This window comes from Saccopteryx leptura, chromosome 6, assembly GCF_036850995.1.
Source record: "Saccopteryx leptura isolate mSacLep1 chromosome 6, mSacLep1_pri_phased_curated, whole genome shotgun sequence".
Classification (NCBI taxonomy): Eukaryota; Metazoa; Chordata; class Mammalia; order Chiroptera; family Emballonuridae; genus Saccopteryx; species Saccopteryx leptura.
The window spans coordinates 134,159,561-134,184,557 of record NC_089508.1 but is presented as its reverse complement, the minus strand read 5'-3'; the positions used below and the strand labels follow the sequence as shown (position 1 = coordinate 134,184,557).

General features: G+C 42.0%; 1 protein-coding gene across 4 annotated transcripts in view; it reads left to right on the top strand.

The window, feature by feature from the left end:
- Positions 1–24,997, top strand: part of INSR (insulin receptor) — a 211,052-nt gene that overhangs the window by 136,687 nt on the left and 49,368 nt on the right. For all 4 annotated transcript variants that reach the window (XM_066343396.1, XM_066343395.1, XM_066343393.1 and 1 more), the window contains exons 6-10: positions 917–1,131; positions 2,508–2,634; positions 12,400–12,650; positions 13,849–14,016; positions 24,556–24,757. In XM_066343396.1, the coding sequence (XP_066199493.1) occupies positions 917–1,131; positions 2,508–2,634; positions 12,400–12,650; positions 13,849–14,016; positions 24,556–24,757 (963 nt within the window). The remainder of the gene's footprint in view (positions 1–916; positions 1,132–2,507; positions 2,635–12,399; positions 12,651–13,848; positions 14,017–24,555; positions 24,758–24,997) is intronic.

The following is a 24,997-nucleotide window of genomic DNA, read 5'->3' as shown; positions in this document are numbered from 1 at the left end:
CTATTCCAATGATCTCCAAACCTGAGCATCCTAGAACTAGACAAGTGCTGTCTAATAGAAATATAATGCAAGTCACATATGTGACTTGAAATGTTCTAGTTGCCACATTTTAAAAAGTTTAAAAGAAATAAGTGAAATGGATTTTAATAGTACATTTCACTTAATGTGTTATATCTAAAATGTCATTTCAATTTGGAACCAATAGAAAAATTATAAAAAATATCTTTTATATTCTTTTCTCTTTTTTTTTGCATGCTAAGTCTTCAAAATCTATTTTTTACTTCCAGTACAGTCCAAATGGCCACTTTTCAGAGGCTCAATGGCCAGAGGTGGCTAGTGGTTGCTGCCATTGTATAGCACAGACCTGGATGCTTTGGTTCTCCCATTCATCACGTGGCCCACTAATAGTTTTAAGGTGCAGGTCTAATCAAGTTACTGAGTTGTTATAAAACTTTCCATGGCTCCCCTCTGCCTACCCAAGAAGGTCATAAGCTCTTAGTCTTGGCCTGCTATGCAGTATACTAGAGGGTTTGGCCCACTGCAGCTTCCCAGTCTTGTTTCCTAAAACCTGCTGGACAGAGCAGACTACTTTACTCTTCCTAGGGATCAACTCAAGATTCCTCAGTGTATTCAATCTTTCCTCTCTGTGAAACCTACATCCCAATCCATCATAGTCTTACTCTCCACTTCTGCAACATAGAGCTCTGGCACCTTTCTGGCTCTGAACACTTATTCAAATTCCCTTGGGCCCCCTACCACCCCTCCCCCATTCAACACTTACTGAGTATGTGCCAAGTGGATGGTTAGGTCTGAGTATGTAGTGCAGAGCAAGACCAACTCCAGCCATGACCCCATCATCTTGGAGTTGGAGATTACAAGCGAATGAATCACTAAGTGTATTTGTGTGTTTCCATAGGAACTACTCTTTCTATGCCTTGGACAACCAGAACCTAAGGCAGCTATGGGACTGGAGCAAACACAACCTCACCATCACTCAGGGGAAACTCTTCTTCCACTATAATCCTAAACTCTGCTTGTCGGAAATTCACAAGATGGAAGAAGTTTCAGGAACCAAAGGGCGCCAGGAGAGGAACGACATTGCCCTCAAGACCAATGGGGACCAGGCGTCCTGTAAGTGGTCATGCCCTGGTACTTCCAGTCTGTGCACCAGATAGCATGGCTTCCCTTCCCTTCACCCACCACACTGCCCTCAGGGATTATCACTGCCACCATCCCCCCCTCACACACAGTGGTCTTAAATAACTCCATGTGTGATAGGTTTTCTGAAATACTGAGAATAGGTGTTGTATATCTTGTCTCTGTGTCTACTGCACCAGATATGGTGCCTAATACTGGAAGATGCCACATAAACATTAAATGAATGAATGAATGATGCCTTTTTATGTATGGCTTTGACTCAAATGCTATGGCAGGTCCTACTGTTGCTACAGCTAAAGACAGTCAGCTGACTCTACTCCTCTGACAGTTCTCTCTTGAAGGGATATCTGAGCATTGAGCTGCCAGGGCTTCTGTAATACCCTCATGTGGAGTTGATTTCTTTCAGCAGAATGTGTTCCAACCTGTGAGAATTCTAGGGAGGGAAAATGAAGTTGGGGTGGAGTTTAAGGGAAGACTTGCATTCCAGACAGAGGAAGTTACTCTCTTCGAGGCATTGGAAAGCTAATGAGTTGTCTGTCCAAGGTAAAACGATCTGTGCACTCACAAAACTCATTTAGCACATGCTCATTTGCATTGGAGTTATGTCTTCTGACATGTCAGGCTTGAAGGTCCATGTGCATGACAAACTTGTGTCAGGACGGTTAAAAATCTCTTACAGCCCTGGCCGGTTGGCTCAGCGGTAGAGCGTCGGCCTAGCGTGCGGAGGACCCGGGTTCGATTCCCGGCCAGGGCACACAGGAGAAGCGCCCATTTGCTTCTCCACCCCTCCGCCGCACTTTCCTCTCTGTCTCTCTCTTCCCCTCCCGCAGCCAAGGCTCCATTGGAGCAAAGATGGCCCGGGCGCTGGGGATGGCTCTGTGGCCTCTGCCTCAGGCACTAGAGTGGCTCTGGTCGCAATATGGCGACGCCCAGGATGGGCAGAGCATCGCCCCATGGTGGGCGTGCCGGGTGGATCCCGGTCGGGCGCATGCGGGAGTCTGACTGTCTCTCCCCGTTTCCAGCTTCAGAAAAATGAAAAAAAAGAAAAAAAAAAGAAAAAAAAAAAATCTCTTACTTTTGGGCCAGTTGTCCTTGCATTGGTGCCAACTGCTGTTACTCAGTTGAGCATCTGGCCAGGTCATTGGCTGGCAGTGGGGGCCAGTTGCCATGACCAGTTCTTGCCTTCCTATACTGGGAGATGCACATGGGAGTAAGACCTGTCCCCAGAACTGCAGGTTGACATCTCTTCCTTATCATGGACATTTTTGGGAGTGTAGGATCACCACTTTGGGCTGAAACAAATTTTGAAATACTGATACTGCTTTTTGAAAAAAACTTTTTTTTTCTAGGTGAAAATGAATTACTTAAGTTTTCTTACATTCGGACAACTTTTGACAAGATCTTGCTGAAGTGGGAGCCTTACTGGCCCCCTGACTTCCGAGACCTTTTGGGGTTCATGCTCTTCTACAAAGAAGCGTAAGTAGGGAGTGAAGAGGTGTGGGTGTTGTGCATATGTTCTTGTTCCCTTCTGAGGCTCCTCTCTGTTTTCTTCCCACTTGTGAAATAAACTGCTGGAAAAGCCAGAATTTGAAGGTCCAGATGGGCCAATTTCCTATAGCAATATTCCATTTTGCCTTTTATATGAATGACTCACCAGATTTTCTCAACAAAATTTTTCTCAATGGGTTTAATAGGTTTTAAATTTTTTATTTTTTACCTATTTTGTATTTTTCCATTATTTAAAAAGCTTGGGAAGGAGATACAAGATAACAACAGAGTAGGTAGATCTTTTTTTTTTTTTTTTTTTTTTAAAAGAGACAGAGAGAGAGTCAGAGAGAGGGACAGATAGGGACAGACAGATAGGAATGGAGAGACATGAGAAGCATCAATCATCAGTTTTTTGTTGTGAGACCTTAGTTGTTCATTGATTGCTTTCTCATATGTGCCTTGACTGTGGGCCTTCAGCAGACTGAGTAACCGCTTGCTCAAGCCAGTGACCTTGGGTCCAAGCTGGTGAGCTTTTGCTCAAACCAGATGAGCCCGCGCTCAAGCTGGCAACCTCGGGGTCTCAAACCTGGGTCTTCCACATCCCAGTCCAATGTTCTGTCCACTGCACCACTGCCTGGTCAGGCCAGAGTAGGTAGATCTTATACTCACCTCCTCCCAGGACTGAACTGGAATTACAACTAAAATATAGCGCAATTAACCTGAATAAGCAACTGAAGACTAGCTGAAGAAAAGTATTATAACCAAGAATTTACAGAAGAAACCACATAGAGATTGGTAGGAAGAGCGGAGACAAGAAAAGGGTTGGCTCCACTCCCACAAGCTGTGGCTGAGATTCTAGAGGGATCTCACCTGCAAAGGTTTCCCATGAAAGGAGTGGGGTCTCAAACCTGCACCAGTTCTCATAGCCAAGAGCACCAGAGCTAGGAAGAGGTACCCACATAACACCTGACTGTGAAGATCAGTGGGGATTATGTCTTCCAGGGAGAGATGGGAGTCTGTTAGAGACACAGTCACTTTCTTACAGGGCCAATGCACAAAGTCTCCCTTGCAGCCACTTTCCCAGGGTTGTAGCAGAAGGAGGGTGGAGTGGATTAGAGTTGCCTGGGGTTTGTGGCTTTGGGGAGAGACCTTGAAGGGACAGCTGCCAGGATTTCTGTGCAAAGTCCGTCTCCCACACTGTAGATGCCATCTTTCTTGTGTGGAGCGTGCACTTCCATATGGAATCAGCCTGGGGAAATGCCCCATCCTCTGGACTCCCTGTTGCCCTACCCTACAGAGCTTGGGGCCTCTTGAGGACTCAGCTGCCTGGGCCAGGGTGTAGAGGTTTGAGCAGGCTCAGGAGGTATCAGTGATTAAGTTCTAAATGCCCCATCCTCTGGACTCCCTGTTGCCCCACCCTACAGAGCTTGGGGCCTCCTGAGGACTCAGCTGCCTGGGCCAGGGTGTAGAGGTTTGAGCAGGCTCAAGAGGTATCAGTGATTAAGTTCTCTGGCTTCGGGGTAGGCATCATTGCCCCACTTTCCTGTGAACCTAACTGGCAGTGCTTCTCCCTGTACAAGAGTTCCACTAGCTCCATCTTCCCAACTCCTGGTAGTACCATCCTGCTGAAATCTGAATCAGTGACTGGAATACAAGGCAGCAGAAACACCCAATCAGAGCAGCAAAATAAAAAAGAATTTTAAAAAATGAGGATAGTTTAAGCGACCTTTGGGACAACATGAAGTATGACAACATCTGCATCATAGGGGTACCAGAAGGAGAAGAGAGAGGACAAGGGACTAAGAACACATTTGAAGAAATAATGACCTAAAACTTGCCTAACTTGGTGAAGGAAAAAGACACACAATTCTAGGAAGTGCAGAGTTCTAAACAAGATAAACCCAGAGTGGCTATACCAAGGCACATCATAATTACAATGGCAAAGTTTAAAGACAAAGACAGAATCTTAAAAGCAGCAAGAGAGAGACAGTTATCTACAAGGGAGCTCCTATAAGACTGCCAGCTAAATTCTCAAAAAAAATTTCAACCAGAAAGAATTAGCATGAAATGTTCAAAGTGCTAAAAAGCAAGAACCTACAACCAAGACTACTCAGCAAGGCTATCATTGAAATTGAAGGAGAAATAAAGAGCTTCCCAGGCAAGAAATAATAGTTTGTTAACTATTATTGTTAACTAAATAGTTTGTTACCACCAAACCAGTATTCCAAGAGATGTTAAAGGATCTTCTTGAAGAAGATGAAGGAGAGAAGAAGAAAGAAGAGGAAGAAGAAGAAATAATAATCACTTTAGCCCTGGCCGGTTGGCTCAGCGGTAGAGCATCGGCCTAGCGTGCGGAGGACCCGGGTTCGATTCCCGGCCAGGGCACACAGGAGAAGCGCATATTTGCTTCTCCACCCCTCCGCTGCGCCTTCCTCTCTGTCTCTCTCTTCCCCTCCCGCAGCCAAGGCTCCATTGGAGCAAAGATGGCCCGGGTGCTGGGGATGGCTCTGTGGCCTCTGCCCCAGGCGCTAGAGTGGCTCTGGTCGCAACATGGCGACGCCCAGGATGGGCTGAGCATCGTCCCCTGGTGGGCAGAGCATCGCCCCTGGTGGGCGTGCCGGGTGGATCCCGGTCGGGCGCATGCGGGAGTCTGTCTGACTGTCTCTCCCTGTTTCCAGCTTCAGAAAAATGCAAAAAAAAAAAAAAAAAAAATCACTTTAAATGTAAATGGCTTAAATGCTCCAATAAAAAGACATAGGGTAGCTGAATGGATAAGAAAACAAGATCCATATATATGCTGTCTACAAAAACCCTCCTCGGCCCTGGCTGCTGGCTCAGTGGATAGAGTATTGGCCCAGCATATGGTCATCCTGGGTTCTATCCCTGGTCAGGGCACACAGGAGAAGTGACCATCTGCTTTTCTCTCCTTTCCTTTCCCCTTTCTCTGCATCTTCCCCTCCCACAACCAGTGGCTTGATCAGTTCGAGCATGGCCTCTGGCACTGAGGATGGCTCAGCTGGTCCAAGTGTTGTCCTCAGGTGCTGAAAATAGCTCACACTTGAGCATTGGCGCCAAACAGGGTTGCTGGGTGGATCCTTGTTGGGGCACATGTGGGAGTCTGTCTCACTGTCTCCCTCCTCTTACCTAATAAAAAGAAAAGAAAAGGAAAGAAAGGAAAAGAAAGCCTTCTTAGAACAAGAGATACACCCAGGCTAAAATTAAAGGGATGGAAAAACATATTTCATGCGTATTGAAATGAAAAAGAACTGGGGTAGCAATACTTCTATATAATAAAATTGACTTTAAGACAAAGAAGGACACTACATAATGGTAAAGTTAGCAATCCAAAAAGTGTATATAGTCTTTCTAAACATTCATGGACATAGGGGCACCTAAATATATAAAGCAAATCTTGATGGGAAAAAAGGGGGAGAGATTGACAGTAAAATAGACATAATAGAGGATTTTAACACCCCATATATATCAATGGATATATCCTCCAGACATAATAAAATCAACAGGAAATAGTTGCCTTAAATGACATACTATATCTGATGTATTTAATTGATACTTTCAGAACATTTCACCTGAAAACAGCAGAATAGACATTCTTTTCAAGTGCACATGGAACATTTTCTGGGATAGACCACATGTTAGGACACAAAAGAAGTCTCAATAAATTTAAGAAAATTGGCCCTGGCCAGTTGGCTCAGTGGTAGAGCGTTGGCCTGGCGTGCAGAAGTCCCGGGTTCGATTCCCGGCCAGGGCACACAGGAGAGGCGCCCATCTGCTTCTCCACCCCTCCCCCTCTCCTTCCTCTCTGTCTCTCTCTTCCCCTCCTGCAGCGAGGCTCCATTGGAGCAAGGATGGCCCGGGCTGGGGATGGCTCCTTGGCCTCTGCCCCAGGTGCTAGAGTGGCTCTGGTCGCAACAGAGTGACGCCCCGGAGGGGCAGAGCATCGCCCCCTGGTGGGCAGAGTGTCGCCCCCTGGTGGGCATGCCAGGTGGATCCCGGTCGGGCGCATGCGGGAGTCTGTCTGACTGTCTCTCCCCGTTTCCAGCTTCAGAAAATACAAAAAAAAAAAAAAATTTAAGAAGATTGAAATATCTAACATCTTCTCTGACTACAATAGCATGAATCTCGAAATCAACTACAATAGAAAATATGAAAAACATTCAAACACTTGGAGGCTAAATAGCATGTTATTAAATAATGAATGGGTTAACATGGAGATGAAGGAAGAAATAAAAAATTTTCTTAAAACAAATGCAAATGAACATACAACAACCCAAAATTTATGGGACACAGCAAAAGCAGTCTTAAGAGAAAAATTTATAGCATTACTGGCCTACCTCCAGAAACAAGAAAATTTTCAAATAAACAGTCTAACCTCTTAACGGAACTAGAAAAAAACCCAACAAATCCCAAAGTGAGTAGAAGGAAGGAAATAATAAAGATCAGAACAGAAATAAACAGAATAGAGTATAATTAAACAATGTGAAAGATAGCCCTGGCCGGTTGGCTCCGTGGTAGAGCGTCGGCCTGGCGTGCAGGAGTCCCGGGTTCAATTCCCAGCCAGGGCATGCAGGAGAAGCACCTATCTGCTTCTCCACCCCTCCCCCTCTCCTTCCTCTCTGTCTCTCTCTTCCCCTCCTGCAGCCAAGACTCCATTGGAGCAAAGTTGGCCTGGGCGCTGAGGATGGCTCCATGGCCTCTGCCTCAGGCGCTAGAATGGCCCTGGTTGCAACAGAGCAATGCCCCAGATGGGCAGAGGTGGATCCGTGCCGGGTGGATCCCGGTCGGGCGCATGCAGGAGTCTGTCTGACTTCCTCCCCGTTTCCAAGTTTGGAAAAATACAAAAAACAAAACAAAACAAACAAAACAATGTGAAAGATCAATGCTACCAAGAGGTGGTTCTTTGGAAAAATAAACCAGATTGGTGAACCTTGAACCAGACTCATGAAGAAAAAGGGAGTGAGGTCTGACTGATTGTGGCACAGTGGATAGAACGTTGACCTGGAACACTGAGGTCCAGGTTCAAAACCCTGAGGTTGCTGGCTTGTGCATGGGCTCACCAGCGTGATCATGGGGTCACCGGCTTGACTGTGGGATTATCAGCATGATCCCAAGGTTGCTGGCTTGAGCCCGAAGATGACTGGCTGAAGCCCAAGGTCACTGGTTTGAGCCCAATTTTGCTAGCTTGAGCAAGGGGTCACTGGCTCTACTTGAACACCCCCACACCCTCAAGGCATATGCGAAGCAATCAGTAAAAACTACAGTGACGCAAGTACAAGGTGATGTTTCTGATCTCTCTCTCTGTTTCTTTCTCAAAACAACAACAAAAAGAGAGTGAGAACCCAAATAAATAAAATTAGAAAGAAGTAACAACTGATAGCCCAGAAATACAAAGTATTATAAGAAAATTGTAAACAGTTATATGCCAACAAATTGGACAATTGGGATGTATTGGTTAAATTCTTAGAAACATACAATCTTCCAAAACTGAATCAGAAAGAATCAGAAAATCTGAATAGACATTTTATAACTAATGAAATTGAAGTAGTAATAAAAAACAAACAAACTTCCCAACAAACTAAAGTCCTGGTCTGGATGGCTTCATTGGAGTATTTTACTAAATATTCAGAGAGGAACTAACACCTGTTCTTCTCAAACTATTCCAAAAAATTCAAGAGGAGGGAAGATTCCCAATCTCATTTCACAAGTTTAGCATTCTAATTTGAAAACCATATATTTTACAAAGAAAGAAAATTATAGGCCAATATCCCTGATGAACATAGATGCCTAAATCCCCAACAAAATGTTAGCAAACTGGATCCAGCAATACATTAAAAAGATCATACAGCATGTTTAAATGGGAATTATTCCAGAGATGCAAGGTTGGTACAATATACACAAATCAATAAGTATGATACACCATAGAATCAGAAGGAAAGATATAAATCACATGATGATATGAATAGATGCATAAAAAGTATTTGATAAAATCCAGTACCCATTTATTTATTTTTTTGGGTTTTTTTTTTTTTTGTATTTTTTGTATTTTTCTGAAGTTGGAAACAGGGAGGCAGTCAGACAGACTCCTGCATGCACCCGACCGACCGGGATCCACCCGGCACGCCCACCAGGGGGCGATGCTCTGCCCATCTGGGGTGTCGCTCTGTTGCAACCAGAGCCATTCTAGTGCCTGAGGCAGAGGCCACAGAGCCATCCTCAGTGCCTGGGGCCAACTTTGCTCCAATGGAGCCTTGGCTGCAGGAGGGGAAGAGAGAGACAGAGAGGAAGGAGAGGGGGAGGGGTGGAGAAGCAGATGGGTGCTTCTCCTGTGTGCCCTGGCCGGGAATCGAACCCGGGACTCCTGCACACCAGGCCGACACTCTACCACTGAGCCAATCGGCCAGGGCCATAAAGGCCATTTTTAGAAACCCACAGCCAATATTTTACTCAGTGGGCAAAAACTAAAAGTGTTTCCTCAAGATTGGGAACAAAACAAGGATGTCCACTATCACCACCCTTATTCAACATGGTACTTGAAGTTCTAGTCACAGTGATTATACAACAAGAAGAAGAAATTAAAGGCATCCAAATTGGAAAGAAGTAAAACTGTCATTATTTGCAGATGACATGATACTGTATATAGAGAACCCTAAAGATTCCACCAAAAAACTACTATAACTGATAAGAGAATTTAGTAAAGTAGCAGAATACAAAATAAATACCCAGAAATCAGTTGTATTTTTATATACTAATAATGAACTATCAGCAAGGGAAACTAAGAAAAAATTTCATTTACAGTTGCTTCAAGAAAAATAAAATACCTAGGAATAAATTCAACCAAGGATGTAAAAGACTTGTACTTGGAAATGTATAAGGCACTGGAGAAAGAAATTGAAGAAGGTACAAATAAGTGGAAGCATACACTGTGTTCATGGATAGGAAGAATTAACATTATTAAAATGTCCATTCTACCCAAAGCAACCTATAAATTCAATGTAATTCATATCAAGACATCAATTTTGTATTTGACAAATCTAGACAGATATTTCAAAAATTTATATGGAAGCACAAAAGACCCTGGATAGCCACAGCAATCTTGATAAAGAAGAACAAAGTTGGAAGAATCCCACTACTTGATATCAAACTATATTACAAGGTATAGTAATCAGAACAGGTACTGGCATAAAAAAAACAGACATACAGATCAATGGTGCAGAATAGAGAACTCAGAAATAAGCCCATGTCTTTGTGGTCAATGAATATTTGACAAAGGCCTGACCAGGCGGTGGCGCAGTGGATAGAGCATCGGACTGGGATGCAGAGGTCCCAGGTTCGAGACTCTGAGGTCGCCAGCTTGAGCGTGGGCTCATCTGGTTAGAGAAAAGCCCATCAGCTTGAACTCAAGGTCGCTGGCTCCAGCAAGGGGTTACTCGGTCTGCTGAAGGCCCGCAGTCAAGGCACATATGAGAAAGCAATCAATGAACAACTAAGGTGTCGCAATGGGCAACAAAAAACTGATGATTGATGCTTCTCATCTCTCTCTGTTCCTTTCTGTCTGTCCCTGTCTATCCCTCTCTCTGACTCACTCTCTATCTCTGTAAAAATAAAAAAAATTGACAAAGGCGGCAAGAATATGCAATGGAGTAAAGACAGTGAATTTATAACCTTCAGGTTATGAGACTGATGCACTACCTACTGTGCTAACAAGACTCCTAAGACAGTGTATTCAATAAGTGGTGCTGGGAAAATCGGACAGATACATGGAAAAAAAATGAAAGTAGACCACCTTCTTATACCATACACAAGAATAAACTCAAAATGGATTATAAACTTAAATATTAGTTTTGAAACCATAAACAAGCCCTGGCTGGTTGGCTCAGTGGTACAGCATTGCCCTGGTGTGCGGGAGTCCTGGGTTCGATTCCCGGCCAGGGCACACAGGAGAAGCGCCCATCTGCTTCTCCACCCCTCCCCCTCTCCTTCCTCTCTGTCTCTCTCTTCCCCTCCTGCAGCCAAGGCTCCATTGGAGCAGCGTTTGCCCGGGCACTGAGGATGGCTCTGTGGCCTCTGTCTCAGGTGCTAGAATGGCTCTGATTGTGGCAGAGCTATGCCCCAAGATGGGCAGAGCATTGCCCCCTGGTGGGCGTGCCAGGTGGATCCTGGCTGGGCGCATACGGGAGTCTGTCTGACTGCCTCCCCGTTTCCAATTTCAGAGAAATACAAAAAACGAAGAAAAAAAAAAAGAAACCATAAACATCCTAGAACAAAACACATAGGCAGTAAAATCTAGGACAGTTCTTAGCAATATTTCTTTTAGTATATTTCCTTGGGCATGGGAAACAAAAGAAAAATTTAAAAATCGGACTAGGTATATCAGCATAAAAAGGTTTAGCACAACAAACGAAACCAACAAAATGATAAAAAGAAACCCATGAAATATTTGAATGGGGGTTAATATTCAGAATTTATAAAGAACTCGTACAACTCAACACCAGAATAACAATCAAATTAGAAATGGTCAAGGGATTTGAATAGACTTCCCTCCAAAAGAGACATGCAGATGGCAATGGACATATGAAAAGAGTCTCAAGGTCACTGATCACCAAAGAAATGCAAATTAAAACACAATGAGATGTCACCTTGTACCTGTCAGAATGGCTATAGTCAAATAACACACAAGTGTTGGCGAGGATGTGGAGAAAAGGGAACTCTCATGTAGTGCTGGTGGGAATGCAGATTAATGCAACTACTGTGGAAAGCAGTATGGAGTTACCTCAAAAATTAAAAATGAAACTGCATATGACCCAGTGATTCTGCTTATGGGAATGTATCCGAAGAAACCTGAAATACACATCTGAGGAAGTGACAGAAGGCATGGTGGGAGAACTGGGTGAGGGTTATGGAGGGGCAGTCTCCTCATGGTCTTATTGACGATATAAAAATTTTCCATTTTTATTAAAACCATTGAAGGGAGCAAAAAAAAAAAAAAGTGCGGGGAATACAGAACATAAAATTGCCCATTTAAACTAAATTTTTGCATCCAGCTCAGTGCCATTTTGTACATGTTGTGCAACCATCCCCACCATCTATCTCAAGAATCTTCCCGCCATCTTCCTAAACTGAGACTCTGTCCACAGTTGACAGCAGCTAGTTTCAAGTACACAGCTGTGCTGAAACTTTAAGGGCAGGTAATGGAAGGGATGACAGTGTTAGTATCAATAACTGCTCCATTTCTCAAGATTGATTATGTGTTGGGCTGTGCTCCAAGAAGTTGCATACATTCTCTCATGTAATCTTGTCAATAACTCATGAGGTAGCTACTATTAATATTGTCATCACAATTGTTGTTATTGGGGAACTATTCATTGATGTTTATTAAATATTATTTCTTCTTAAACATTATTTAATGTTATTTATTACCATAATTACATGTTACTAGTATTACATATGACATACTATATAATAAAATTAAATATAGTATATAGTGTAATTTATAATGCTAAATAAGTAAAATATGTGATTATTAAATATTATTAACCACTATTATTATTAAATGTTATTGAGAAATCAGGGAAGGTGGTTCATTTCTCTTAGGCTCTTTCTGTGTCATTTTTTCTTGTGGCATAAAGTTGTTGGTAAAGAGGATGTCCCCCTATAGGATGTAACTTCCCCTGGCCGATCTCTGATCCCCACAGTAGTAGCTAAGAATGGTAACTGTCTTCTCTTTCTCCATGAAAGCCCTTATCAGAATGTGACGGAGTTTGATGGGCAGGATGCATGTGGATCCAACAGCTGGACAGTGGTGGACATTGACCCACCTGTGAGGTCCAATGACCCTAAGTCACAGAGCCACCCTGGGTGGCTGATGCGGGGTCTCAAGCCTTGGACTCAGTATGCCGTCTTTGTGAAGACCTTGGTCACCTTTTCTGATGAACGTCGCACATATGGGGCCAAGAGCGACATCATCTATGTCCAGACAGATGCCACCAGTAAGTATATTGTGTGACTTACGCATTTATGGAGGAATCAGACATCTTGCCTTTAATATGCTGACATGGCAACATTGTCTGAAGTGCTTTTGTGCATGGTTATTGGCTTCTAGAAGACTAGGGTATGTCATTGCAGAAGAAAAGGCAGTAGCAACAAGCCACCTAAGAGTTATATGCATTTCTTCTTTCCCTTGTGAAAAATTTTCAAATAGTCACAAAAGTAGAAAGAAAAATACACCCCATGAAATCACCTCACAGCTTCAACAATTATCAACATTTTTATTTCATTCTGTGCCTTTCCACATCTCCGCTTTTGGGAGTATTTCAGAACAATTCAGTTATATTTTAATAGAGCCTATGTCCTTCTCCTATAGCAGCGGTCTCAGTTGGGAATGATTCTGCCCTAGGAGATATTTGGTGATGTCTGGAGACATTTTTGACTGTTGTAACTGCTTCGAGCGAGTGGAGACTATGGATGCTGCTCAGTGTCCTGCGGTGCCGAGGATGGCCCAGCCATCAGTATTGCGGGGTGGAAGCCCTTTCCTGTAGGACAGAATCCAAAGTCCAGGAATCCGTTGAAGCTTTGTGGGCTAGTGCCCTCTCATCCTGTACTCTCCAGCAATACAAAAGGACTCACAGTTTCTGGAAACTTCCAGCTCCCAGGTCTTTGTACACACTGTACCCCACTCCTCACAACTCTCTTGGCCACTTCCATCCTTGAGTGAAGGTTTTGGGAGCCCAAAGGTGATGCATTTTTTCGGGGGGATGTCAGGTGTGTTGCCAGTTCACTGATATGATTGAATGGCATCTAGCTGCCAAAATTTGTCCTGTGACTGGGTTCAGTTGGGGTGTTAACCAGTAAATGTGTGTGTCCCTTCCCACATCCTTCCTTTCTCCCTTATCTTTACAATACCCCAAACAGAGAGTTTGACACACGTTGGCAGGGTCAATGTTTGTTGTGTGAACGGAGGGCTGAACGCCCACATGATCTACATGACCTGTGGTGGGGATGGATTGTGATTCTGTATCTCACGCTCGTCCTGGGTGAGCATTCCACATGTCTTCAGTTTTCTCTGATGTTAAACACCACTCCAGTGAACACCTTCATGGTTTCTCTAACCTGTGGGTCCCCTCACGCCCCCCCCCCCAATAGCTTGCACCCTCCTCACAGTAGACCTGTCTCCTTGCACCTTTCCAGATCCTTCTGTCCCCCTGGATCCCATCTCGGTTTCCAACTCATCATCCCAGATTATCCTGAAGTGGAAACCTCCCTCTGACCCCAACGGCAATATCACTCACTATCTGGTTTTCTGGGAGAGGCAGGCGGAAGACAGTGAGCTGTACGAGTTGGATTATTGCCTCAAAGGTGAGTGCGGGCAGATGTGTGGGGGAGGCGGGTTTTACACACGTCCAGGGAAACATCTCTCCTCTTCCATTTCCCACTGTGTGCAAGAGAGCAGACTTACGCAAACACTGTTCCATCTCAAACACACATATTTCTAGACATCATAACGTGAATACACTCTCCGAAGTCTTGTGTGGGAACCAGGTATTTCTCATGTGTTACTACCATTTTCCTCTGGAATTTTCCCCTCCCCCTCCGAGTGTCTCTCTTTCTCCTTCCCCCACCCAACACCCATGGGGATGTAGCTGTGTTGACACACAGGAGACTTCCCTGTTGTATTAGAAACAACCGAGCATGATGAGTGATAGTTGACAAAGTTAAGGAAAGAATTTTGGCCCCTAAATTTAGACCCTTAAGTTTTAAAGATCCAAGACAGCAAGGAGCTATAATCTATTTCCTCCTGTGCTTTCTATTAGAAATTTATACTGAGGATGATTTTTTTTTAGTCTTTAATCTTACTAATGGATTTCCATCTGTCTGCAGAAAAAATGAAAAAATATTTGAAGCCTCAAACTAGTTTGTATAAATAGTTTAAGATTATTTTAAAAATGGGTCTTAAGTGACCCCATCAAAATGGAGAAACAAGTCATTTTTTTCTTCCGGTGGTTTTGTTTGTTTATTTATTTTCTTTAGATTTTTTTGAGTGATATCTTCAGCCCTTGGCCTTGGGGCTGTTAGTGAAGTGTGGCTGAGGCCAGGAGCTCTTGGTAGGCTCGTGGCTGGACCTGTGACCTGCTGTAGGGCTCTGGGTAAGTCACTGAGCTTGTCACCAGCTGCCTCCTTTTCAGGAGAAGGGGCAGAAGGCCAGATGATCTCCGGGAGCTGTCCCAGCTGTAGGGTCATGTGCTATATGTGTGCCTGTGACCTCATTCCCTGCCCGAGCAGAGGGTTGCAAATGTGTTTTATCTCTCTGGCTGCTTTATGTAACTGGAGAGCAAGCTCAGTCATGGACTCAGCTACCAGCTAGGGGCTGCACGCAGGTGACTGACACCGCCTGTCAGAGCTGCCACCGGCAAGCTAAGGTGGTCAATGCTTTTCTTCCTTCCTTTCTTTCTTTCTTTCTTTCTTTCTTTCTTTCTTTCTTTCTTTCTTTCTTTCTTTCTCTCTTTCTTTCTTTCTCTCTTTCTCTCTCTCTCTCTCTCTCTCTCTCTCTCTCTTTCTTTCTTTCTAGAGCAACAACTTTTATTTTTTATTTTATTCTTTATTCTGGAAGTCTAAATCTATCTTTACAATGTGACCATTTAAACATGGTTTGATTTCTAATGATCCTAAAGTTTATGTACTTAAAAAAGAACTTTCTAAGGTCAGATGATTCCACTCATATGAGGTCCCTAAAGGAGTCTACTCTCCATAGAGATGGAAAGTAGATGGTGGGGCTAGGGGTGGGGGAAAGGGGCGATATAGTGCTTAATGGGGACAGTTTCACTTGGAGAAGATAAGAAAGTTCTGGAGATGGATGGTGGGGATGGCTGCACAACAGTGTGAATGTACTTAATGCCAGTGAACTTTACTCTTAAAAATTATTAAGATGGTAAATTTTTTCTTAATTTTAATGGGGTGACATTGATCAGTCAAGGTACATAGATTCAGAGAAAACATCTCCAGGTTATTTTGACATTTGATTATGTTCCATACCCATCACCCAAAGTCAAATTGTCTTCCGTCACCTTCTATCTGGTTTTCTTTGTGCCCCTCCCCTCCTCCCTCTCCCTCCCTCTCTTCCCCCCCCCCAGACCACCACACTCTTGTCCATGTCTCTGAGTCTCATTTTTATGTCCCCCCTATGTATGGAATCATATAGTTCTTATTTTTTTCTGATTTACTTATTTCACTCAGTATAATGTTATCAAGGTGCATCCATGTTGTCAATCAGTGGTCCCCAACCCCCGGGCTGCAGACTGGTACCTGTCCGTGGGCCATTTGGTACCGGTCCACAGAGAAAGAATAAATTATATTATTTCCATTTTATTTATATTTAAGTCTGAACGATGTTTTATTTTTTAAAAATGACCAGATTCCCTCTGTTACATCTGTCTAAGACTCACTCTTGACACTTGTCTCATAAGTTCGACAATTATATTTAAAAATACCACAGTTTTTACGCCGGTTGCATAATTTTATTTTGTGCATCCCACCCTAAAGGCCAGTCCGTGAAAATATTTTCTGACACTAAACCGGTCCATGGCCCAAAAAAGGTTGGGGACCACTGTTGTAAACAATCCGATGTCATCATTTCTTATGGCTGAGTAGTATTCCATAGTATGTATGTACCACATAAGATGGTAAATTTTGTTATATGTATTTTACCATAATTTAAAAAAACCCAGTGCACACACAAATATGTAAACTTACTAACTCACACAAAGTAAATAAGTATACTAACCATGACCAGTAGTCGCTTCCTATTAGTATCAATAGTGGATGTTTTTTAGCTTTATTGAGGTGTAATTGACAATTGTGATGATTTGATACATGTATATGTTGTGAAAAGACTCCTTTCGTCTAGTTAACATCCATCACCTCACACATTTGTCTTCTTTTGTGTGTGAGAGCACTTAGAACATATGTTAACTCACTCAGCATATTTAAAATGTACAATACAGTCTTACTAACTATATGGCTTTTTATTGTGATAAAATATACATAACATAAAGTTTACCATTTTAAATGGCATTAAGTACATTCACACAATTGTGCAACCATCACCACCACCCAGTTCCAGAACTTTCTCATCTTCCCACACTGAAACTCTGTCTCCATTAAACTGTAACTCCCCATCTCCCTTCCCCAGCCCCTGGCTTCTACAATTCTGCTCTCTGTCACTATGAATTTGACTGTCCTAGGTATGTCATTATGCTTTATAGTCACAGAAAACCATGGGACACCAAGACCGAGTGTCATGTGAGAGTGCAGGAAAGGGTAACAGCCATCAGGAGCTCTGCCTGCACCTGATCAAAAGTTCCCTCCTCCCCAGAAAATGATCAGGAACATCCCACTCTACCCCCTGCTACTAAGGAAATTGTTAGTATTTTTCTATCCACAATACCATCACTAGCCCTCTAACAGATACCCACCCTGGTTATTTCATGTCTATTAATAAACGTAAGAAGTATTTTTAAGAGTCCCTGGCCGGGGCCCTGGCCGGCTAGCTCAGTGGTAGAGAGTCAGCCTGGCGTGCGGGAGTCCCGGGTTCGATTCCCGGCCAGGACACACAGGAGAAGCGCCCATCTGCTTCTCCACCCCTCCCCCTCTCCTTCCTCTCTGTCTCTCTCTTCCCCTCCCGCAGCCAAGGCTCCATTGGAGCAAAGTTTGCCCGGGCGCTGAGGATGGCTCTGTGGCCTCTGCCTCAGGCACTAGAATGGCTCTGATTGCGGCAGAGCGACGCCCCCTGGTGGACATGCTGGGTGGATCCCGGTGGGGCGCATGCGGAAGTCTGTCTGACTGCCTCCCGTTTCCAACTTCAGAAAAATACAAAAAAAAAAAAAAAAAAAAGAGTCCCTGGCTGGCTTTTTTTTTTTTTTTAAGAAATTTTTATTAATGTTAATGGGATGACATTAATAATTCAGGGTACATATATTCAAAGAAAACATGTCTAGGTTATCTTCTCATTAAATTATGTTGTATACCCCTCGCCCAGAGTCAGATTGTCCTCTGTCACCCTCTATCTAGTTTTCTCTGTGCCCCTCCCCCTCCCCCTAAATCTCTCCCTCCCTCCCTCCTGCATCCTCCCTCCCCCCACCCCTGGTAACCACCACACTCTTGTCCATGTCTCTTAGTCTTGTTTTTATGTTCCACCAATGTATGGAATCATGTAGTTCTTGTTTTTTTCTGCTTTACTTATTTCACTCCATATAATGTTATCAAGATCCCACCATTTTGCTATAAATGATCTAATGTCATCATTTCTTATGGCTGAGTAGTATTCCATAGTGTATATGTGCCACATCTTCTTTATCCAATCTTCTATTGAAGGGCTTTTTGGTTGTTTCCATGTCTTGGCCACTGTGAACAGTGCTGCTATGAACATGGGGCTACATGTGTCTTTACGTATCAATGATTCTGAGGTTTTGGGTATATACCCAGTAGAGGGATTGCTGGGTCATAAGGTAGTTCTATTTGCAGTTTTTTGAGGAACCACCATACTTTCCTCCATAGTGGTTGTACTACTTTACATTCCCACCAACAGTGTATGAGGGTTCCTTTTTCTCCACAGCCTCTCCAACATTTGTTATTACCCGTCTTGTTGATAATAGCTAATCTAACAGGGGTGAGGTGGTATCTCATTGTAGTCTTGATCTGCATTTCTCTAATAACTAATGAAGCTGAGGATCTTTTCATATATCTGTTGGCCATTTGTATTTCTTCCTGGGAGAAGTGTCTGTTCATGTCCTCTTCCCATTTTTTTATTGGATTGTTTGTTTGTTTGTTGTTGAGTTTTATGAGTTCTTTGTAAATTTTGGATATTAGGCCCTTATCTGAACTGTCGTTTGAAAATATCAGTTCCCATTTAGTTGGCTGTCTGTTTATTTTGATATCAGTTTCTCTTGCTGAGCAAAAACTTTTCATTCTGATGTAGTCCCATTCATTTATCTTTGCCTTCACTTCTCTTGCCATTGGAGTCAAGTTCATAAAATGTTCTTTAAAATCCAGATCCATGAGTTTAGTACCTATGTCTTCTTCTATGTACTTTATTGTTTCAGATCTTATATTTAGGTCTTTGATCCATTTTGAATTAATTTTAGTACACGGGGACAGGCTGTAATCGAGTTTCATTCTTTTGCATGTGGCTTTCCAGTTCTCCCAACACCATTTGTTGAAGAGGCTTTCTTTTCTCCATTTTGTGTTGTTGGCCCCTTTATCAAAGATTATTTGACCATATATATGTGGTTTTATTTCTGGGCTTTCTATTCTGTTCCATTGGTCTGAGTGTCTATTTTTCTGCCAATACCATGCAGTTTTGATTATTGTGGCCCTATAATATAGTTTAAAGTCAGGTATTGTAATGCCCCCAGCTTCATTCTTTTTCCTTAGGATTGCTTTGGCTATTCGGGGTTTTTTATAGTTCCATATAAATCTGATGATTTTTTGTTCCATTTCTTTAAAAAATCTCATAGGAATTTTGATGGGAATTGCATTAAATTTATATATTACTTTGGGTAATATGGCCATTTTAATTATATTTATTCTTCCTATCCAAGAACAAGGAATATTTTTCCATCTCATTGTGTCTTTTTCTATTTCTCTTAGCAATGCCTTGTAGTTTTCTTTATATAGGTCCTTTACATTCTTTGTTATGTTTATTCCTAGGTATTTTATTGTTTTTGTTGCAATCGTGAAGGGGATTATTTTTTTGAGTTCATTTTCTAATATTTCATTGTTGGCATATAGAAAGGCTATGGACTTCTGTATGTTAATTTTGTATCCTGCGACCTTACTGTATTGGTTTATTGTTTCTAGTAATCTTTTTGTGGAGTCCTTTGGGTTTTCGATGTATAGGATCATATCATCAGCAAAAAGTGATACCTTTACTTCTTCTTTTCCGATATGGATGCCTTTTATTTCTTTGTCTTGTCTGATTGCTCTGGCCAGAACTTCTAGCACCACGTTAAATAAGAGTGGAGAGAGTGGACACCCCTGTCGTGTTCCTGATTTAAGGTGGAAAGTCCTCAGTTTTACGCCATTTAATATGATGTTGGCTGATGGTTTATCATATATGGCCTTTATTATGTTGAGATATTTTCTTTCTATACCCATTTTGTTGAGAGTCTTAAACATAAAATTGTGTTGTATTTTATCGAAAGCCTTTTCTGCATCTATTGATAAGATCATGTGGTTTTTGTTCTTTGTTTTGTTGATATGGTGTATTTTACGTTAACCGTTTTACATATGTTGAACCATCCTTGAGATTCTGGGATGAATCCCACTTGATCATGATATATTATTTTTTTAATATGTTGTTGTATTCCATTTGCCAGTATTTTGTTTAGTATTTTAGCATCTGTATTCATTAGAGATATTGGTCTGTAGTTTTCTTTCTTTGTGCCCTCCTTGCCAGGTTTTGGTATGAGGGTTATGTTGGCCTCATAAAATGTGTTTGGAAGTATTGCTTCTTCTTCAATTTTTTGGAAGACTTTGAGTAGAATAAGGAACCAAGTCTTCTTTGAATGTTTGATAGAATTCACTAGTATAACCGTCTGGGCCTGGACTTTTATTTTTGGGGAGGTTTTTAATAGTTTTTTCTATTTCCTCCCTGCTGATTGGTCTGTTTAGGCTTTCTGCTTCTTCATGACTCAGTCTAGGAAGGTTGTATTGTTCTAGGAATTTATCCATTTCTTCTAGATTGTTGTATTTGGTGGCATATAGTTTTTCATAGTATTCTACAATAATTCTTTGTATATCTATGATGTCTGTGGTGATCTCTCCTTTTTCATTTTGGATTTTATTTATTTGAGTCCTGTGTCTTTTTTCCTTGGTGAGTCTTGCCAAGGGTTTGTCGATTTTGTTGATCTTTTCAAAGAACCAGCTCCTTGTTTTATTGATTTTTTCTATAGTTTTTCTGTTCTCTATTTCGTTTATTTCTGCTCTGATTTTTATTATCTCCTTTCTTCGGCTGGTTTTGGGTTGTCTTTGTTCTTCTTTTTCTAGTTCCTTAAGGTGTGAAGTTAAGTGGTTTACTTCGGCTCTCTCTTGCTTGTTCATATAGGCCTGAAGTGATATGAACTTTCCTCTTATTACTACTTTTGCTGCATCCCAGAGATTCTGATATGTCGTATTTTCATTTTCATTTGTCTGTATATATCTTTTGATCTCTGCGCTTATTTCTTCTTTGACCCATTCATTTTTTAGAAGTATGTTGTTTAGTTTCCACATTTTTGTGGGGTTTTCCCCCTTTTTTTTACAGTTGAATTCTAGTTTCAAGGCTTTATGATCAGAAAATATGCTTGGCACAATTTCAATTTTTTTAAATTTACTGATATTGTCTTTGTGGCCCAACATATGGTCAATTCTTGAGAATGTTCCATGTACACTAGAGAAAAATGTATACTCTGTCGCTTTGGGATGAAGTGTCCTGTAGATGTCTATCATATCCAGTTGTTCTAGTATTTCATTTAAGGCCACTATATCTTTATTGATTCTCTGTTTCGATGACCGATCTAGAGCCATCAGCGGTGTATTGAGGTCTCCAAGTATGATTGTATTTTTGTCAGTTTTTGTTTTAAGGTCAATAAGTAGCTGTCTTATATATTTTGGTGCTCCTTGGTTTGGTGCATATATATTAAGGATTGTTATGTCTTCTTGATTCAGTGTCCCCTTAATCATTATGAAATGACCATTTTTGTCTCTGAGTACTTTTTCTGTCTTGTAGTCAGCATTATTAGATATGAGTATTGCTACACCTGCTTTTTTTTGGGTGTTGTTTGCTTGGAGTATTGTTTTCCAGCCTTTCACTTTGAATTTGTTTTTATCCTTGTTGCTTAGATGAGTTTCTTGTAGGCAGCATATAGTTGGATTTTCTTTTTTAATCCATCTGCTACTCTGTGTCTTTTTATTGGTAAGTTTAATCCATTTACATTTAGTGTAATTATTGACACTTGTGGGTTCCCTATTGCCATTTTATAAATTGCTTTCTGTTAGTTTTGTATCTTGTTTGATTCTTCTCTTTTGTTTTTCTATCGTTTGTTTTTGTTTGTTTGTATTCCATACTTCTTTCCTCTGTTGCTACCTTTTTTAAGTCAAGTGTTTTTGTGGTGGTTTTTTCAAGGGTGGTTACCATTAAGTAATGAAAAGGGTACCTACCATATTCATTGTAGTACCCTTTCTTGTGAGTATTTCTGCACTTCATCGTCCTTTGCTACTATTAATCTTCATCCTTTCTCCCCCCTTTTTTTTTCTTTTGTTGTCACAGTTTAAGTTTGGTTTTATTGTTTTCTTGGTGGAGCTGTTACTTGTGGTTATGTTTTCTTTTGTTCTTTGAATCTGGTTGGAAAACCCCCTTTAGTATTTCCTGGAGTGGGGGCTTTCTGATGATAAATTCTCTCATCTTTTCTGTATTTGTGAATATTTTTATATCTCCTTTGTACTTGAAGGATAGCTTTGATGGGTATAGTATTCTTGGCTGAAAGTTCCTCTCTTTCAGGGCTTTAAATATTGGGGTCCACTCTCTTCTAGCTTGTAGAGTTTCTGCTGAGAAATCTGATGATAATCTAATAGGCCTTCCTTTATATGTTGTATTCTTCTTTTCCCTGGCTGCCTTGAGAATTTTTTCTTTGTCATTGGTTTGTGTCATCTTCATTATGATGTGCCTTGGAGTGGGTTTGTTGTGGTTAAGAAAACTTGGTGTTCTGTTTGCTTCTTGAATTTGAGGCTTTAATTCTTTCCATAGGCTTGGGAAGTTCTCATCTATTATTTGTTTGAGTATATTCTCCATTCCATTTTCTTTCTCTTCTCCCTCTGATATACCTATTATTCTTATGTTATTCTTTCTGATGGAGTCAGACAATTCCTGTAGGGCTTTCTCGTTTTTTATTATTTTTGAGTCTCTTTCTTCTTCTCTCTGTTGTGCCTCAAGTTGCTTGTCTTCTATTTCACTGATCCTGTCTTCTATCTGGGCTGTTCTATTAGCTAAGCTTGTTACCTCATTTTTCAGCTCTTGAATTGAGTTTTTCATTTCTGTTTGATTTGTTTTTATAGTTTCAATTTCCTTGGTAATATATTCTTTGTGATCGTTGAGTTGTTTTCTGATTTCCCTAAATTGCCTTTCTGTGTTTTCTTGTATATCTCTGAGTATTTTTAAGATTTCTATTTTAAATTCTCTGTCGTTTGGCTCCAAGGCTTCCAATATGTTAAATCTTTTCTCCATAGATTTTTCCACATCTATTTGTGTTACCTCTCTGTCTTTTGTATCCATAATGTTCGATTTCCTTTTTCTTATTGGCATCTGAAGGTGGTCACAGGTGTGCTCTCTCCTCAGCAACAGTCCTTTTGCTTTCAGTGTGTGTGTGGAACTCCGGAATGCTCCGAGGATAAATTTTTCTGTTTCTAGTTGATAAATTTGTTGAGATTTTGGGGAGATCTGTCGGACGCACTGCTCACGGCGCCATTTCCGTGACGTCACTCCCTGGCTGGCTCTAAAGCTGTGGAAGTACTTGGATTTTTGAGTGGCCACACATCACTCACAGAAGGGTGCTTAGAGCTCATTATCCATGAGATCTATTCACGGGAAGGAATGATAGACTCGCCTTGGCTCAGTAGACACTAGTAGGCACCAGACACTGAGGCTGCTGGCAGGAAAGGGGATTCTCGGGGGCTGTCATGAATTCTGCCCATAAGGAATAGTGTGCACTCTCAAGGTTACACCAGAAGTGTGGCTGTGTGATTAGATCTCATGGGTTAGGACACAGCCAGCTGTGTAAAAAACAGCTTTGTGTTTTTAAGACTGCTACTTCAGAGGCTGTTTTTGTTTCTAATTCCCTTTTCTAAGCTTATTTAAAATTTTTCTTGCCATGATCACTTCTTATGTTTTTAGTCCAGGATTTCTATGCTTCAGCAGTGTTGACTTTTTGGGTCTGATAATTCTCTGAAGTGAGACTGTCCTATGCATTGTAGGGTGTCCAGCAGCATCTCTGGCCTCTGCCCTCTGGATGCCAGTAGTCCCTGCTCCCCCACACCAGTCCCAACAACCAGAAATGTCTCCAGACCTTGCCTGGTGTCCAGTGCTGAGAACCACTGCTCTGACCTGACTCATGGGTTCCTGAATGAGCTGTAGATTCTTTCATTTGTTCTTCAGTTTGATGGCTCAGTGTAATCATTGGGTCTCTGAGCCGGACCCTTAGGATTCTTGGTAGAATTCTGCTCTGCCCTCTGGTCTCTGTAGTTATGTGGTTGGTTGATTGATTCATTCATTCATTTATTCATTCAACTGTGACTTGCTTCCCTGTTCATTTCTATTTCTACCTCCCACCATTCTCTCTCACATCTTGTTCTTATTACCTTGTTGTCTTTTGATATACTAAGGGAATTCCTACCTTGGGGCCTTTGCACATGCTTCGTACCCTGTCTGAACTGCTTTACACCAAGCTGTGTGTGTAGCTCATTCCTGTACTTACTTCAGGACTGTTGGCAGTCACTTTCTGTGAGACCACCCCATGATAAATAGCACCCCAGACACCTTCTCCTTTGACCCTGCCATCTGAGCTGTGGCAGATTTATCAGTTTATTGTGTACTCCCTACCCTTCTCTGTAACCCTCGTACACAAGAAAGTTCCATGAGGACAGGGACAAGCCTGGTTATCTTACAGTGTACAATCCTGTGGGGATATAGTATCTGCTAGTGTCTAGAACATGTCAACAAGATTTTACTTTTCATAGTAGAACTTGAATCCAGACCTTGGCTTCGAGCTCTGTCCTGTGTACCCAGCCTCTCTGAGCAAGTCTTCTTTGTTCTGCATGTATGTGTGTTTCAGCGGGAGATATGAGTCCACCTGCTCTGCCTTTTTCTAGGGTTGAAACTGCCCTCCCGGACCTGGTCTCCACCATCTGATTCTGAGGGTTCCCAGAAGCTCAACCAGAGTGAGTACGAGGAGTCTACAGGTGAATGCTGCTCCTGTCCAAAGACTGACTCACAGATTCTGAAGGAGCTGGAGGAGTCCTCGTTCAGGAAGACATTTGAGGACTACCTGCACAATGTGGTTTTCGTCCCCAGGTCAGGGGTTTTCATTGGCTTGGGTTGGGGGTCATGACCTGGGGAAAAGACTAAGTGGAAATGTGGAGTGCATGGAGTCCGTGCTGAGCCTCATCCCTGGATGGAGGAATGGATCTTGTGCTTTCAACAGGAACCTTATCAGGGATAGTGTCAAAGAGGGAGAACATTTAAAAAACACAACCTTTGCTTTCTGACATCTCCAGGTCTCTTTATCCCAGCCTCTGGTCTCCATCAAGTTCT